Source organism: Erinaceus europaeus, chromosome 7 (genome assembly GCF_950295315.1).
Source record: "Erinaceus europaeus chromosome 7, mEriEur2.1, whole genome shotgun sequence".
Classification (NCBI taxonomy): Eukaryota; Metazoa; Chordata; class Mammalia; order Eulipotyphla; family Erinaceidae; genus Erinaceus; species Erinaceus europaeus.
Window position 1 is genome coordinate 125,751,466 of NC_080168.1, and position 16,698 is coordinate 125,768,163.

The window sequence follows — 16,698 nt, forward strand, 5'->3', positions numbered from 1 at the left end:
ACTTGGATCTTTCTTTGAGTGTACTACTAGCATCTTTCTCATCTTTATGCCTTCCCTTGGCACTAAATGATACGTGTTCTTTGAAGGAGGCCTTAAATCCCCCATGGCCCTCTACTTCCCACAGTAATTAGACTAATTCCAACCATACCCATTTGGTAGTGAGAGAGAGGGGCAACAAGGTGTCATAAAAAAGGGAACAGCACTTTACTTTGTCTCGGCTTTGACATCAAGAAGGATCTTAGGTAAACCCCTTAAAAATCTGCATGCGTACGTGCGTGCGTGCCTGCGGGTGTGTGTGTGTGTGTCTGCGGGTGTTTGTGTGTGTGTGTGTGTGTGTGTGTGTGTGTGTTTGCCACACATGAGAGTGTCCATGCTTCTTCTTTGTTTTTTAAATGAGGCCAGAAAAGCCTTCAAGGGCCTGATCGGTGGTGCACACACACTTGAAATGCACACATGCACAAGCCCAAGAACCGAGGTCAAACCCACTCCCGCCCCACTGGACGAGCAGATACAGCATCACGCAGTGAGTGTCTGCAGGTGTATATCTTTCCCTTCCCATCTCTTCCTCTCCCCTCAATTTTTTTTTTTGTCCTGAAAGAAAAAAAAAACCACTGGGAGCAATGGATTCCTAGTTATCACTGAGTACCAGTGATAACCCTAGTGCCAATAAAAATAGATATATAGGGTGGGGAAGACAGCATAATGGTTATGTAAACAGACTGTCCTGTCTAAGGCTCTGAGATGCCAGGTTCAAACCCCTGCACGATAACAAGCCAAAGCTGAGTAAGAATAAATAAATAGATAGATAAATAAATAAGCTTCCTCATCACACTCCCAGATCTCAAACTATATTATAGGGCTGCTGTCATCAAAACTGCTTGGTACTGGAACATGAATAGACACACTGACCAGTGGAATAGAATTGAGAGCCCAGAAATGAGGCCCCACACCTATGGACATCTAATCTTTGACAAAGGTGCCTAGACTATTCAATGGGGAAAGCAGAGTCTCTTCAACAAATGGTGTTGGAAATAATGGGTTGAAACATGCAGAAGAATGAAACTGAATCACTGTATTTCACCAAATACAAAAGTAAACTCCAAGTGGATCAAGGACTTGGATGTTAGACCACAAACTATCAAATACTTAGAGGAAAATATTGGCAGAGCTCTTTTCCACATAAATTTTAAAGACATTTTCAATGAAACGAATCCAACTATAAAGAAGACTAAGGCAAGTATAAACCTATGGGACTACATCAAATTAAAAAGCTTCTTCACAGCAAAAGAAACCACTACCCAAACCAAGAGACCCCTCACAGATTGGGAGAAGATCTTTACATGCCATACATCAGATAAGAGTTTAATAACCAACATATATAAAGAGCTTGCCAGACTCAACAACAAGACAACAAATAACCCCATCCAAAAATGGGGGGAGGACTTGGACAGAATATTCACCACAGAAGAGATCCAAAAGGCCGAGAAACACATGAAAAAATGCTCCAAGTCTCTGATTGTCAGAGAAATGCAAATCAAGACAACAATGAGATATCACTTCACTCCTGTGAGAATGTCATACATCAGAAAAGGTAACAGCAGCAAATGCTGGAGAGGGTGTGGGGTCAAAGGAACCCTCCTGCACTGCTGGCAGGAATGCAAATTGGTCCAACCTCTGTGGAGAACAGTCTGGAGAACTCTCAGAAGGCTAGAAATGGACCTACCCTATGACCTGCAATTCCTCTCCTGGGGATATATCCTAAGGAACCCAACACAGCCATCCAAAAAGATCTGTATACACATATGTTCTTGGCAGCACAATTTGTAATAGCCAAAACCTGGAAGCAACCCAGGTGTCCAACAACAGATGAGTGGCTGAGCAAGTTGTGGTCTATATACACAATGGAATACTACTCAGCTGTAAAAAATGGTGACTTCACCGTTTTCAGCCGATCTTGGATGGACCTTGAAAAAATCATGTTGAGTGAAATAAGTCAGAAACAGAAGGATGAATATGGGATGATCTCACTCTCAGGCAGAAGTTGAAAAACAAGATCAGAAAACAGAAGTAGAACCTGAACTGGAATTGGCGTATTGCACCAAAGTAAAAGACTCTGGGGTGGGTGGGTGGGTGGGGAGAATACAGGTCCAAGACGGATGATAAATGACATAGTGGGGGTTGTGTTGTTAAATGGGAAACTGGGAAATGTTATGCATGAACAAACTGTTGTATTTACTGTTGAATGTAAAACATTAATTCCCCAATAAAGAAATAAATTTTAAAAAAATAAGCCTCCTATTTCTAGAATTTTAGAATTAATTATATCTATTTTTCCATTTAGCAACGTTGCTGAATCATTGTCAGTAAAAGGAAATCTAATACACTAATGTGAAATCGCATTAAGTTCCTTAAAAAAAGAAACAGCAATGGGTGGGAGAGATAGCATCATGGTTATACAAAGAGTCAGGTTCAATCCCAGACACGATCAGAGCTGAGCAGCGCTCTGGTTAAAAAAAAGAAAAAAGAAACAGTGACGGGGGGGGGGGGGGGGGGGGTAGGGGGGGGGGGAGGCCCACATGGTGGCGCACCTGGCTGAGTGTATGTATTACAACGCTCAAGTCAACGACTGCCACCTCTCCAGATTCAAAGGAGGTCTCGAAACTTGAGACTTGAGCTCAACCTGAAGCAGTTGACTGGCTACGGAAGAAGGGCAAACGCTAGAAGAAGAACAGTGAGCAAGGACCAGGGTTTGAGCCCCCAGTCCCCATCTGCAGGGAGAAAACTCTGCAAGCGATAAAGCTGAGCTGCAGGTGTCTCTCTGTCTGTCTCCTTCTCTATTGCCCCCTCCCCCTTGATTTCTGGCTGTCTCTATTCAATAAATAAAGATTAAAAACTTTAACAAAAGGAAATCAGTTTAAAAAGAAAAGAAACAGTAACAAGGTTAAAACTACCCAAGGGCTTGCCATCTTTATGCCCACCAAGAAGTGTTTTCCACTCACGTGTCCTGACAGGACTAAGCAACATAATCAGTGTGTGCATGCTGGAGCTGCCTCCATGTTTTCGTTTGTTTGACCTGAGCATGGTGGTGCAGGGGACTGAACCTGGGACCTCAGAGCCTCAGGCACGAGAGTCTATCTGCATAACCATTATGCTATCTACCCTGGCCCTCTACTTCAATTTTTCAAAAACCCTTTCAAGGCTAGGAGACACCTTTTAGTAAGCTAATGGAAAAAGACAGAAGAAATTAAATTTTCTGTTTATCATCCTGAGATTTCATTTGTGGGGTGAAAAGACTCTGAGGCACAGCTGGTTATAATTATAAGCACACTGTATCTTCTTTAAAGAGTAGTATCGAGTGGGCTGGGTAGTGGCGCACCTGGTTGAGCGCACATGTTACAATGCACAAGCACCTGGGTTCGAGCCCCCAGTCCCCACCTGCAGGGGGTAAGCTTTGCGGGTGATGAAACAGGGCTGCAAGTGTCTCTCTGTCTCTCTCCATCTCCCCCTCCCCCTCTTGATTTCTGACTGTGTCCAATAAGTAAATATGATTTTTAAAAAATTTTTAAAGAACAGTATTAAAAATAAAATGATGGCCGAAATGAAAAAGACATCTAAAAACAGAACAAAAAAGGAATACAATGTAACTTCAAAGCAGGCAGACCATTTCTGACAAATGTCCAAGTCAGCACCTCTGGATTTCATCTGCTCAGGACTATCACCCAGAAGGGGCGAAATGAACAGGCTCCCATGTGCTGCACAACTGGGTGGAGTTCTCCCAGTGTGCATGAGGGGCCAAGCCAGCTCCCAGGCAGCTCACATGCCAGTGATGCTCTGGCTCTCCTCTCCCCCGTTGATCGATACACTTGAAAAATAAAAAAAAATTAAAAAGATTCGGGACCAGGTGGTGGCCGCACCTGGTGAAGTGCTCACATTGCAGTGCACAAGGACCCAGGTTCAAGCCCCTGGTCCCCACCTGCAGGGGGAAAGCTTCACGAGTGGTGAAGCAGGGCTGCAGGTGTCTCTCTCCTTTTGTCTACCTCCCCCTCCCCTCTCAATTTGTCTCTATCCAACAATAAACAAATAAAAATATTTAAACAAATGATTCAAGTAATCTATGTCTGTCAGCAACCTAAGGAGCTACTCAAATTCATACTCTAAAGTTATGAAGTAGTGATATCATTCCCGAGATCTCTTACAGCTTCTATCAGAATGCTCCTGCAAAATGTGCAGCATTAGTAGTGAATCCTCTAGAAAATAAAAGCCTTGGGAGTCGGGTGGTAGCACAGTGGGTTAAGTGCGCGAAGCGCAAGGACCAGCAGAGGGATCGCGGTTCGAGCTCCCGGCTCTCCACCTGCAGAGGGGTCGCTTCACAAGTGGTGAAGCAGGTCTGCAGGTGTCTATCTTTCTCTTCCCCTCTCTGTGTTTCCCTCTCTGTCTTCCCCTCCTCTCTCCATTTCTCTCTGTCCTATCCAACAACAATGACATCAATAACAACAATAACTACAACAACAATAAAAAAACAAGAGCAACAAAATATGAAAAAATAAGAAAATAAGATTTTTTTTTTTTTTTTTTTTTACAGAGCACTGCTGAGCTCTAGTTAGTGGCTGTGCTGGAATTGAACCTGGGACCCCCAGGCTGCTGGCATGCAAGGCTGTTGTGTGACACGCTTTCCTAACCCATCCCACCAGCAATGTTTTAACCCCTTTCTGGCCTACAAGCCTTGGCACCTGCCGTTGCCTCTGCCCACTATGTCCTCCTCCCCCCGATGCCTCTGACTGTCCGTGACTCTCCTCAAAGTAGCTCACAGGACAGCCTTCACTCTTCTACTGCGTAGCGTTCAAGTGCCTATCTTCCTTGCCTTACCATGTTAACATGCACTCTAGATGCTGATAATTCTTCTTTATTTACTTCATGTGCACAAGAAGCCAAAGCACCGCTTTAACACTCATGAAACCAGAGACTGAGCCAGGAGCCTCAGGCCCACAAGGACTGTACTCTACCAGCTGAGTAGCCGCTCCCCTCAAAATGCAGTCAGTACACCTAACCTGTGGAGCATCACCGATTCACCTAGGCTGCTTAAAATGCGTTGAGTCTACAGCTGTGCACAGTGATCCGACACAAAGTCTGTCTACACCACAGAACTTACTCGATTACACGGTGCGATTGACTGAGAGCCACCGCGTACTGTCAGACCAGGAGCTGACGTCTGCCGCTCAGTTTCCACCAGGTGTGCACTGTTTGCACACCTTCAGAGTCGACATGCCCTAAGCTAAACCATCACATGTCAGAAACCATGTAGGCTTGCGAATGTGCACTTCCCAAACAGGCTGTGGGTTCGAGAGAACCTGTAATCTTGCTAAACTGTTGCCCGGCTCCGGCAGTTTACTGATGGCGTGCTCTGCCATCAGTAAGCACACCGAGTAAACTGAAAGCTTAGTCATCTGAGAGGAAACTTTCTTGTGAAGGAGTAAACACATTTCACACAGCAGTTCTCACTGGGGGCAATACAACCAGCTGGGTGTACAGTCAAGTGCAGATCGCTGATTTGAACGATGCTGCTGGCACCTCCGGGGGAGAAGCCAGCGATGCTGCCCAAATATCTGCAAATGCGCAGGGCCGCCCCCAAAACAAAGACTGATCTAGTCACCGATATCAGATGTGCCATGGTGGAGACACCGAGCTGTCCGCTTACTCATATGTGATGATTTCATGGTGTAACTCAGCAATAACCACAGTCAGCTCCAATTCAGGAGTTCTAGCTGAAAAGTCTGTAATATCTGATGTGTTTGCACTTGCACTAAAAATAGACTTTCTCTCATGCGTGAGGCTTCAAAGTCCCAGGTTCAATCCCCTAGCACCACCACAAACCAGAGGTGAACAATGCTCTGGTTTAGAAAAGAAAAAGGGGGAAAAAAAGTCTTTCTATAATCTTACTGCTTAGCATTAAACCAAGAATACTAGAAAGCATCTCATATTTTAATAAACTAATCTATCCCTACCAGAAGCTACTCTTAAGCTGCAAACACTTTGTTGTATTTGTAAACTTTTAAGTAAACCACAGGCAAACTCACTTCTACTTGGGGAATTATGGCAGATAAAAAATAAAAATAAAAATAAATAAATCGGAGGCATGAAGTAATCAGTTCTTCCAAGTCCTGCATAAGAAAAAAAAAAAATCTCTCTCTACTACAAGCAAATCACATACAGATGTCTGCACTATTGAAGACAGGCTCAAAATACTCAATGTGGTTTCTATGTAAAAAAGTTATTACAGATAAGTCAGTCTTAAGCAGGAACTTCACATTTCCACTATAGAGCCTATATTTCCCCCAGTCCTGGAACCTCAGGGTGGGCCCACTTTCCTGCATGCTTCTCTCAATTCATATCAAATAATATTGCATCTGTTGATCACAACCTAATCAACGCAATGAGTGCCACCCCAGCATGCTTCACTTCAGACTGTGTCCAGAGACTTCAGGTGTGAATGACAACCCTTCAGCTTCATTACTCGGGTGAGACCTTTCCTTTCACAGTATACTCTAATTCCATTCCAGGTGGTTCACTTCCTATCAAAGTCCCAAAACCTAGATATAGACCAGGTCCCCTGAGATAGAGTATATGTTCACATGTATCCATAAACTAGGGCAAAATATATACCTGAAAGCAAAAGTACACAATAGTATGGAGTGAGTACCCCCCCCCAACACTTCATCTTCATTATTCCAGCCTTTAGGTCCATGATTGTTCAACAATTTATTTGGCTTTGTATGTTAACTCTCTTTTCAGCTACCAGGTTCCAGATGCCAGCATGATGCCGACCAGACTTCCTTGGACAGGCGACCCCACCAATGTGTCCTGGAGCTCCGCTTCCCCAGAGCCCCACCCGACTAGGGAAAGAGAGAGGCAGGCTGGGAGTATGGATCGACCAGTCAACACCCATGTTCAGCAGGGAAGCAATTACAGAAGCCAGACCTTCCACCTTCTGCATCCCACAATGACCCTGGGTCCATACTCCCAGAGGGATAAAAATGGGAAAGCTATCAGGGGAGGGGATGGGATATAGAGATCTGGTGGTGGGAATTGTGTGGAGTTGTACCCCTCCTCTCCCACGGTTTTGTTAATGTCTCCTTTTTTAAATAAATAAATGAATTTAAAATAAAAAAAGAAAAGAAAAAATCTCTACTACAAGCAAATCACATACAGATATCTGCACTATTGAAGACAGGAACTGATGGCAAGAGGAAAAGGCATGGCCCCGCCCAAATCATCCCCTTATCGAGATTTCAAAAAACTCTGGCAAAAGCCCATCAAATGTCCAGACTGGGCAGCAGACGCAGCAGTTAACTCTTTCTCTCCCCTGTACAAAACCAAATCTCACGTGTCTCAAACATTTCACGAAGTCGCACACAACACTCCCTTTCTTTCTATAGGCTGGATGACTCAGTGCTTCTTGGCACCTTCTCTGGAGGAATACTACGCACTCCCTGGATTCTTGTGTCCTTTTCACTAGCTCTCCTACGCCCTCAATAACCAACAGATGAGTGTGGCACCAACTTTTCAACCACAGTAGGAGGAGGAGATACCCCTGAAGTGTATAGTCTTGCTAACTGATGACCAGTCAAAATTTCAATGTACATAAAAAAAAAATCAATGCCAAAATAATATTAATAATAATTAATAATAAAGCTCTTAGTAACTCCTACAGGCAGGAAAGGAGTTTTTTTTTTATATATATAATTAGCTTATTCTGGGAACTGATTCCTGGACTATGTAAAAGCTTGTCAATTCTGTTTACATAAAGATTCTTCCAAGAAGCAACTACTACAGAAGCCAGACCTCCCACCTTTTGGCCCATACTCCCAGAGGGATAAAGAACAGGGAACCTTCCAATGAGGGCAAATAGGACACAGAACTCTGGTGGTGGGAATTGTATGGAATTGTCCCCCGGTTATCCCACAATCTTGTCAGTCATTATTAAATCAATAATAAGAAGGAAAAAAAAAAGATTCTTCCAGATTTAAAGAGACAGGAGGTTAAAAAAAAAAAAAGTGAAGGATACCAGTGGATGAAGCTGACTTCAGATTTATTTCTAGATAGCTCAAAAAGAGAAAGAATAAGAAAAAGAAAAAAAAAAGAAATAAATAAATAAATAATGAAGAAAAAGGCACTACGCTGGAAGGGAGGGGTGTGGAAATGTATTTTTAAAGTGGGGGGCTTTCCAACCATGAGGAATAATAGCTTCTTGGCTGACATTAGCCGGGCCAAGTTAGGCTGGGGCTCCCGCCAAGTGAGCGCTCAGGCAGGTTGAGTCCCCAGACAGGTGAGCACCCAGGCAGGTGAGTCCACAGGCAAGTGAGCACCCAGACAGGTGAGTCCCCAGGCAGGTGAGTCCCCAGGCAAGTGAGCACCCAGACAGGTGAGTCCCCAGGCAGGTGAGTCCACAGGCAGGTGAGTCCCCAGACAGGTGTGCTCCCAGGCAGGTGTGCTCCCAGGCAGGTGAGTCCCCAGGCAAGTGAGTCCCCAGACAGGTGAGCCCCCAGACAGGTGAGTCCCCAGGCAGGTGAATCCCCAGGCAGGTGAACCCCCAGGCAGGTGAGCACTCAGACAGGTGAGCACACAGGCAGGTAAGCACTCAGGCAGGTGAGCACCCTAACAGGTGAGCACTCAGACAGGTGAATCCCTAGGCAGATGAGCACTCAGACAGGTGAATCCCCAGGCAGGTGAGCACCCAGACAGGTAAGCGCCCAGGCAGGTGAGCACTCAGACAGGTGAGTCCCCAGGCAGGTGAGCCCCCAAGCAGGTGAGCCCCCAGGCAGGTGAGCACTCAGGTGAATCCCCAGGCAGGTGAGCCCCCAGGCAGATGAATCCCCAGGCAGGTGAGCACCCAGGCAGGTGAGCACCCAGGCAGGTGAATCCCCAGGCAGGTGAGCACTCAGACAGGTGAGTCCCAGGCAGGTGAGCACCCAGGCAGGTGAGCCCCCAGGCAGGTGAGCACTCAGACAGGTGAGTCCCCAAGCAGGTGAGTCCCCAGGCAGGTGAGCCCCCAGGCAGGTGAGCCCCCAGGCAGGCGAGCGCCCAGGCAGATGAGCACTCAGACAGGTGAGCCCCCAGGCAGGTGAGCCCCCAGGCAGGTGAATCCCCAGGCAGGCGAGCCCCCAGATAGGTGAGTCCCCAGGCAGGTGAGCCCCCAGGCAGGTGAATCCCCAGGCAGATGAGCACCCAGGCAGGTGAATCCCCTGGCAGGTGAGCCCCCAGGCAGGTGAGCCCCCAGGCAGGTGAGCCCCTAGACAGGTGAGCTCCCAGACAGGTGAGCACCCAGGCAAGTGAACCCCCAGGCAGGTGAGCACCCAGGCAGGTGAATCCCCAGGCAGGTGAGCACCCAGGCAGGTGAATCCCCAGGCAGGTGAATCCCCAGGCAGGTGAGCACTCAGGTGAATCCCCAGGCAGGTTGAGCACCCAGGCAGGTGAGCACCCAGGCAGGTGAGCTCCCAGGCAGGTGAGCTCCCAGGCAGGTGAGCACTCAGACAGGTGAGCACTCAGACAGGTGAGTCCCCAGGCAGGTGAGCCCCCAGGCAGGTGAGCCCCCAGGCAGGCGAGCCCCCAGGCAGATGAATCCCCAGGCAGGTGAGCACCCAGGCAGGTGAGCACCCAGGCAGGTGAATCCACAGGCAGGTGAGCACTCAGACAGGTGAGTCCCAGGCAGGTGAGCCCCCAGGCAGATGAGCACCCAGGCAGGTGAGCCCCCAGGCAGGTGAGCACTCAGACAGGTGAGTCCCCAAGCAGGTGAGTCCCCAGGCAGGTGAGCCCCCAGGCAGGTGAGCCCCCAGGCAGGCGAGCGCCCAGGCAGATGAGCACTCAGACAGGTGAGCCCCCAGGCAGGTGAATCCCCAGGCAGGCGAGCCTCCAGGCAGGCGAGCCCCCAGATAGGTGAGTCCCCAGGCAGGTGAGCCCCCAGGCAGGTGAATCCCCAGGCAGGTGAGCACTCAGACAGGTGAGTCCCAGGCAGGTGAGCCCCCAGGCAGGTGAGCCCCCAGGCAGGTGAATCCCCAGGCAGGCGAGCCCCCAGATAGGTGAGTCCCCAGGCAGGTGAGCCCCCAGGCAGGTGAATCCCCAGGCAGATGAGCACCCAGGCAGGTGAATCCCCTGGCAGGTGAGCCCCCAGGCAGGTGAGCCCCCAGGCAGGTGAGCCCCTAGACAGGTGAGCCCCCAGACAGGTGAGCACCCAGGCAAGTGAACCCCCAGGCAGGTGAGCACCCAGGCAGGTGAATCCCCAGGCAGGTGAGCACCCAGGCAGGTGAATCCCCAGGCAGGTGAATCCCCAGGCAGGTGAGCACTCAGGTGAATCCCCAGGCAGGTTGAGCACCCAGGCAGGTGAGCACCCAGGCAGGTGAGCTCCCAGGCAGGTGAGCTCCCAGGCAGGTGAGCTCCCAGGCAGGTGAGCACTCAGACAGGTGAGCACTCAGACAGGTGAGTCCCCAGGCAGGTGAGCCCCCAGGCAGGTGAGCCCCCAGGCAGGCGAGCCCCCAGGCAGATGAATCCCCAGGCAGGTGAGCACCCAGGCAGGTGAGCACCCAGGCAGGTGAATCCCCAGGCAGGTGAGCACTCAGACAGGTGAGTCCCAGGCAGGTGAGCCCCCAGGCAGATGAGCACCCAGGCAGGTGAGCCCCCAGGCAGGTGAGCACTCAGACAGGTGAGTCCCCAAGCAGGTGAGTCCCCAGGCAGGTGAGCCCCCAGGCAGGTGAGCCCCCAGGCAGGCGAGCGCCCAGGCAGATGAGCACTCAGACAGGTGAGCCCCCAGGCAGGTGAGCCCCCAGGCAGGTGAATCCCCAGGCAGGCGAGCCCCCAGATAGGTGAGTCCCCAGGCAGGTGAGCCCCCAGGCAGGTGAATCCCCAGGCAGGTGAGCACTCAGACAGGTGAGTCCCAGGCAGGTGAGCGCCCAGGCAGATGAGCACCCAGGCAGGTGAGGCCCCAGGCAGGTGAATCCCCAGGCAGGTGAGCGCCCAGGCAGATGAGCACCCAGGCAGGTGAGCCCCCAGGCAGGTGAGCACTCAGACAGGTGAGTCCCCAAGCAGGTGAGTCCCCAGGCAGGTGAGCCCCCAGGCAGGTGAGCCCCCAGGCAGGCGAGCGCCCAGGCAGATGAGCACTCAGACAGGTGAGCCCCCAGGCAGGTGAATCCCCAGGCAGGCGAGCCTCCAGGCAGGCGAGCCCCCAGATAGGTGAGTCCCCAGGCAGGCGAGCCCCCAGATAGGTGAGTCCCCAGGCAGGTGAGTCCCCAGGCAGGTGACCCCCAGGCAGGTGAATCCCCAGGCAGGTGAGCACTCAGACAGGTGAGTCCCAGGCAGGTGAGCGCCCAGGCAGATGAGCACCCAGGCAGGTGAGCCCCCAGGCAGATGAGCCCCCAGGCAGGTGTGCGGGGTCCCAGGTGCTCCCGTCTCCCGCAGGACGTCCCGCACGCGACAGGCCCCGCAGGCACCGACCGAGCCGGCCGCCGCCACCCCTCGGGCCGCAGCGACCGCAGGAGCCCGGAGCCCGCCCGCCCTCCCGCCACCCGCCCCGGGACGGACGAGCGCGGCCTAACCGCTGCCGGCCGCCGGGCTGCGGGGCCTAGCGGAGGAAGGTGCCCGCCGTGCCAGGGCCGCCCCGCCCGCCGCCCGCCGCCGCGACTCGGGCTGCGCCGCTCCCGAGCCGCCCGGAAGACGGTTCCTCGCCTCACCCTCTGCAGGATCCTCCTCAACATGGCTCACCGCGCCGGCGCCCGCCGCCCTCTCCGGCCACTCACTCCTCGGGGCTGCGCCGCGAAGGCACCGGGAGGGAGGGAGGGACGACGCGGTGGCGGCCCCGACTTCCCCACAGGCGGCGAAGAGGGAGCGCGCGCGAGCCAGAGAGCCAGAGAGCCAGAGAGCGAGGGCGCGAGAGAGAAATCGCGAGCCACCACGGAGCCTGCGAGCGCCGCGTCGCCCCTGTAACTGACAGCTGGGCGGACCCGCCCGCCCGCCGCTGCCGCCCCGCCCACCCGGCCTGTCCATCCGCGTGGGGGCGGGGCTTGAAGGGGCCGGGTCGGAGCCCGCGGCCAATCGGAAGCAGCGGTGGCGTGGGCGGCCCTTCCTCAGCCCCGCCCACCAGGCCTGTCCATCCGCGCGAGGGCGGGGCTGGAAGGAGCCTGGGTCAGAACCGGCGACCAATCGGAAGCGGCGGTGGCGTGGGCAGCTGCGTGACGGACAGGCGGCGGGACGCTGGCGCCGCCGCTGCTTCCGGCGAGCAGAGGGACGGCGCGACGGCCGGGCGCACGCCCGCGAGCCGTCAGAGGCCACGCCCCCGCGCTTTGCACGTGCCCGCTGGCAGCCCGGGGGCGGGGCGGGTGGGGGGCTTAGGGCGCGTCCCGGGGGCGTCCTGGATGCGGGCGGCCGGGGGCTAGGGGGTCTCTGCAGCACTCGGGCTTGCGTTTTTCTAAAGAAAACCTAGTGAAATCACAGATAAAGAGCGTCCAAAGCAAAGACGTGAACTGAGAGTTGACTTTCAGGAACCAAGTCGTTATTAAAATTAGAAATAATAATAATAAATCATGGCTGGGGGGGTGGTGCAGTGGATAGGGCATTGGACTCTGCGGCAACACATGCAGCTGAGTGAGGTCTGGTTCTTTGTCGCTCTCCTATCTTTCTCATGAATAAATGAACAAAATCCTTTAAAGAAAAAAAATCACAGCTCTTCAGGGCTACAATTTTGCTAGTATTCATGAATTAAGAGGTTCCATTTTTTTTACCCCACGACAGAGAAACCTCGAATAATATTTAAATTTTAACTTCAATTGCTTAAAGTATGTTTTATTTAAGTAGAGATGAAGAGAGAATGATGCAACGAAACTTGCTGAAGTGGGGTGGGGGCACCTTGAAGTCTGAAACCTGAATGGAATGGGAAATGTGGAAAGTATTCCCAGATCACCTGAAAATATCCAACAAGCATGCTAAAGTGAATTAATGTGATGTGTAAAGCACTTTATGATGGAGTATGCCGTTCCTATCCTAAACATGGTCCATTTTCTTTTTTTCGTTTAATTTCTTTATTGGGGAATTAATGTTTTACATTTGACAGTAAATACAATAGTTTGTACATGCATAACATTTCCCAGTTTTCCATATAACAATACAACGCCCACTAGGTCCTCTGTCATCCTTCTTGGATCTGTATTCTCCCCCTTAACCCACCCCAGAGTCTTTTACTTTGGTGCAATATGCAGAGTCCAGTTCAGATTCTACTTGTGTTTTCTTTTCTGATCTTATTTTTCAACTTCTGCCTGAGAGTGAGATCATCCCATATTCATCCTTCTGTCTCTGACTTATTGCACTTAACGGTGAAGCCACCATTTTTAATAGCTGAGTAGTATTCTATTGTGTATATAGACCACAACTTGCCCAGCCACTCATCTGTTGTTGGACACCTGGGTCGCTTCCAGGTTTTGGCTATTACAAATTGTGCTTCTAAGAACATAGGTGTACACAGATCTTTTTGGATGCGTGTGTTGTGTTCCTTAGGATCTATCCTCAGGAGAGGAGTTGCAGGATCATAGGGTAGGTGAAGCAGGTCTGCAGGTGTTTTTCTCTCCCTCTCTCTGTCTTCCCCTCCTCTCTTCATTTCTCTCTTAAAAAGAAGAAGGAGAAGGAGAAGAAGAGGAACTTCTGGTTTGCTGAGCACATCAAGATGCCAGGAGGAGAGTGTGCCCAGAGAGCAGAGGCAGACTCTGCACTTATTTCCACTTAGCCCGATCTGTGTCTCCTCCCTTGGCTGTTCTTGAGTTAGAACCTTATAATAAATGAGTAATGTGAAGTGTTTCCTGGCTATTATATAGCAAATGCTCGAAGCTGAGGAGGGATCCTCCTTAAATATGAGAATATGAAAGTGTTGACTCCCACCAAGGTGGAGAAGCTTCACTTATGACTCCCATCAATTGTGTATGATAACAGTAAGATTTAATTGGGGGGAAGTCCTCGTGACAATATAAACATACAATTCAAACGCAGTGAGAGGGGGGCAATAATAAGAACCTTCTTGCGAGACTCAAAACTCAAAGACAGCCATGTGGGCAGGCAGTGCTTGGATCCAGAGAGCTCCTGGTCACATCCTTTTGTGGAGAAGGGAGCGTCATTTATTTGAGCAAAAGTCCCCTATGCCTTTTACCAAAAACCTGGAGACAACTTTAGGGCCGTGAGTGTGAACTCTAAAAACATCTCAAATGGGTCCAATCTGGTGCTTTAATTTATACCAAATCTCAGAGGCATGTTATCAGGATCACCTGTTGTTTTTGTTTATTTATTTTTATCGCCACCAGGGTTATTGCTGGAGCTCCGTTCTAGCACTATGAATCCGTTGCACCTGGTGAGCCTTTCCCCTTTTTCTTCTATTTTATTTGACAGGACAGAGAGAAGTTGAGAAGCTTCTCCCTGCAGGTGGGGAGTGGGGCTAGATTCTGAGTCCTTGCCCATGGTGATAAGTGCTCTTAACTGGGTGCACCACTGCCCAAGCCTCTCTAGGTCACCTGTTAATTTTAATTTAGGTGGGACTTCCATGGCTCTACCTTTCCCACATCTATTTATAAATGTCTTCGTAATCAACTGATTACTTTTTAGTTAATAACTTGAGTTGCTCTATCTTGACTGCCCCCACCTCCCAGCCAGGGTGGTTACAATGCTAATGCACACAACCTCTAATCAGATAGGATCTTTACAACTTCCCTGATGTGCGGCTGGCTGTGGTGTGAGATGGGAACCAGTGTCCTACTTTTAAACCCTTAACGTGTGGGTCTGTGCTAACTCCAGATGCTTAGTACCAGAAGTGAATTCTATTGTAGGGTTTAGCTTCCAAAGAACTAGAGAATTACATAGTGTGGAAAATACTCCACACACATCTCGTATCAAAATTTCTGTAAGGGATTGGGTGATGGTGCACCAGGTTAAGCGCGTACACAGTGCAAAGCACAAGGACAAGCACAAGGACAAGCACAAGGATGCCAGTTCAAGTCCCCGGCTGGCTCCCCACCTGCAGGAGCGTCGCTTCACAAGTGGTGAAGCGGGTCTGCAGGTGTCTATCTTTGTCTCCTCCTCTCTATTCAATTTCTCTCTGTCCTATTCAACAACAATAACAACAACAATGGAAAAAGATGGCCACCAGGAGCTGTGGATTCTTAGTGCACTCACTGAGCCCCAGTGATAATCCTGGAGGCAAATAAAAGGAAAAAAAAAAGTTCTGTAAGTAGAGAAGGAACATTAACCTCCCCCATTTAAAATGACATTTGTTTATTTTTAGTTTGTTTTTCAAAAATTAAGTTAGTTTTAAAGCTGCTTATTAATGTCACATACTAAGGCCATCTCTACTGGAATTCTCCTGTGGAACCTTTTGACTAATTTAATATTAATCAATAGCACTGCTTAGCCAGGTGTGTTATTCAAAAAGCTGTTGTTTTCCTATTCCACCACTGGAATAATAAGGTAGAGAATTTACTCCAAAAGAAAATAAACAGTGGGTGAGACATAATCATGTAAAAAAATACCCTTCACTAATCTGGAAGTTTCCCACACATAATATTTTTTGCTTATCCTACCTGGCTAATAATTCTTATCCATTTGTTTGTGTGAGTTCCTTTTTTTTTTTTTTTTGGTTTGTTTGTTTGTTTGCCTCCAGGGTCATCGCTGGGACTTAGGGCCAGCACTATTATGAATCCATTGCTCCTGGCAACCGTATTTTCCATTTCATTGGGGAAGACAGAGAGAAATTTGGAAGAGGAGGGGGAAGGATAGAGTGAGAGACAGATACTTGCAGACTTGCTTCATCGCTCATGAAGGGGTGCTCCTGCAGGTGGGGTCCATTTGGCTCTCTTAGCATCAATATTCTTTCTTTTTAGTTTTTAAATTATATTTATTTATTTGATAGAGACAGTCAGAGATTGAGAGGGCAGGGGAGTTGGAGAGTGAGAGAGACAGAGAGACCCCTGCAGCCCTAATGAAACTTCTGACCTGCAGGTGGGGACCAGGGGCTTGAACCCGGGACCTTGCACACTATAATGTGTGCACTTAACCAGATACACCACTGCCTGGCTCCTTACATCAATATTCTATTCATTCTGTGATTCCACCAAGAGCTCCAATCCACTGGCCCTTTTCACTCTCTGTCTGCTATTTCCTAGACCACAGAGATAAGATCATCGATGGGTACTCCACACTTTCCAGAAGTAGCTGAACTGTTAGACTTTCTTCTTGTCTTCTTTCTCAAGTTTCCAAAGTGGCTTGCATTATACTTGCTTCACTGTCTTGGCCTTTTCTTCTTAGCCTACTCCAGTCAAACCTGGTCTTCACTGACTCCACTGAAACTGCTGAGTTAAGATCATGAGTCTTCTACCAGCCCCCCTAACAACTCTATTGTTTGGAATTTGTCTCTAATTTATATTCTGTTTTCTCTCTCTTTCTGTCTCTCATATTTTATTTATTTATTTAGTTTATCCTCCAGGGTTATCACTGGGTCTCAGTGCCTGCACCAGGAATCCACTGCTCCTAGAGGCCACTTTTTCTCCCTTGTTGTTGTCCTTATTGTTATTGTTGCCATTGGTGTTGTTGGATAGGACAGAGAGAAATGGAGAGAGGAGGGGAAGACAGAGAGAGGGAGAGAAAGATAGACACCTGCAGACCTGCTTCACCGCCTGTAAAGCG

At 49.6% G+C, this 16,698-nt stretch overlaps 1 protein-coding gene across 5 annotated transcripts in view; it reads right to left on the bottom strand.

Annotated features, from left to right (window-relative positions):
- EEA1 (early endosome antigen 1) overlaps positions 1 to 11,847 on the bottom strand; it is a 119,891-nt gene extending 108,044 nt beyond the window's left edge. For 3 of the 5 annotated variants that reach the window (XM_060195525.1, XM_060195523.1, XM_060195526.1), the window contains exon 1: positions 11,718 to 11,753. Coding sequence is in view for 2 of the 5 variants with exons in the window: in XM_016188187.2 (XP_016043673.2) it covers positions 11,718 to 11,741 (24 nt within the window). In the remaining 3 variants the exon portion in view is untranslated. Of the gene's footprint in view, positions 1 to 11,717 lie in introns of all 5 variants that reach the window. The other 2 variants (XM_016188187.2, XM_060195521.1) reach the window with 1 other exon arrangement.
- Positions 11,848 to 16,698: the final 4,851 nt, after the last annotated feature.